Source organism: Eimeria mitis, genomic scaffold (genome assembly GCF_000499745.2).
Source record: "Eimeria mitis Houghton genomic scaffold, Emh_scaff1404, whole genome shotgun sequence".
In the NCBI taxonomy this organism is placed as follows: domain Eukaryota; phylum Apicomplexa; class Conoidasida; order Eucoccidiorida; family Eimeriidae; genus Eimeria; species Eimeria mitis.
The window spans coordinates 4,936-5,355 of record NW_013569084.1 but is presented as its reverse complement, the minus strand read 5'-3'; the positions used below and the strand labels follow the sequence as shown (position 1 = coordinate 5,355).

The following is a 420-nucleotide window of genomic DNA, read 5'->3' as shown; positions in this document are numbered from 1 at the left end:
GCTTTCCCCCACCCAGCAGCTGCTGCAGCACCAAGACAGAACACTCAATCGCCTGGGGTCTATCGGAACTAACCAAACGATCTATGCCTGCAACGCAAACCCTAAACCCTAAACCCTAGACCCTAAACCCTTAACTCTAAACCCTAAACCATAAGCACTGAACCTTAAACCCTAAACCCTAAACCCTAAACCCTATACAGCAGAGCAAACAGTATATAAAACTCTGTATAAACCCTGGATAAATAGATAAACCCTAATTTGTATACTTTAGATTATATATAAACCCTAAACCCTAAACCCTAAACCCTAAACACTAAACCCTAGCTAAACCCTAAACCCTAATTCCAGAGTGTTTTATCTTTCAGCAGCAATTGCTACTCATATTTATTTTGTTTATTTTTATTTATTTTATTTATTTTG

The 420-nt window shown here is 38.1% G+C and overlaps 1 protein-coding gene across 1 annotated transcript in view; it reads right to left on the bottom strand.

Annotated features, from left to right (window-relative positions):
- Positions 1 to 81: 81 nt before the first annotated feature.
- EMH_0036270 (uncharacterized protein) overlaps positions 82 to 420 on the bottom strand; it is a gene marked incomplete at both ends in the record, with an annotated part of 1,054 nt that continues 715 nt past the window's right edge. The window contains one exon of the mRNA XM_013495070.1: positions 82 to 87. Within this exon, the coding sequence (XP_013350524.1) occupies positions 82 to 87 (6 nt within the window). The remainder of the gene's footprint in view (positions 88 to 420) is intronic.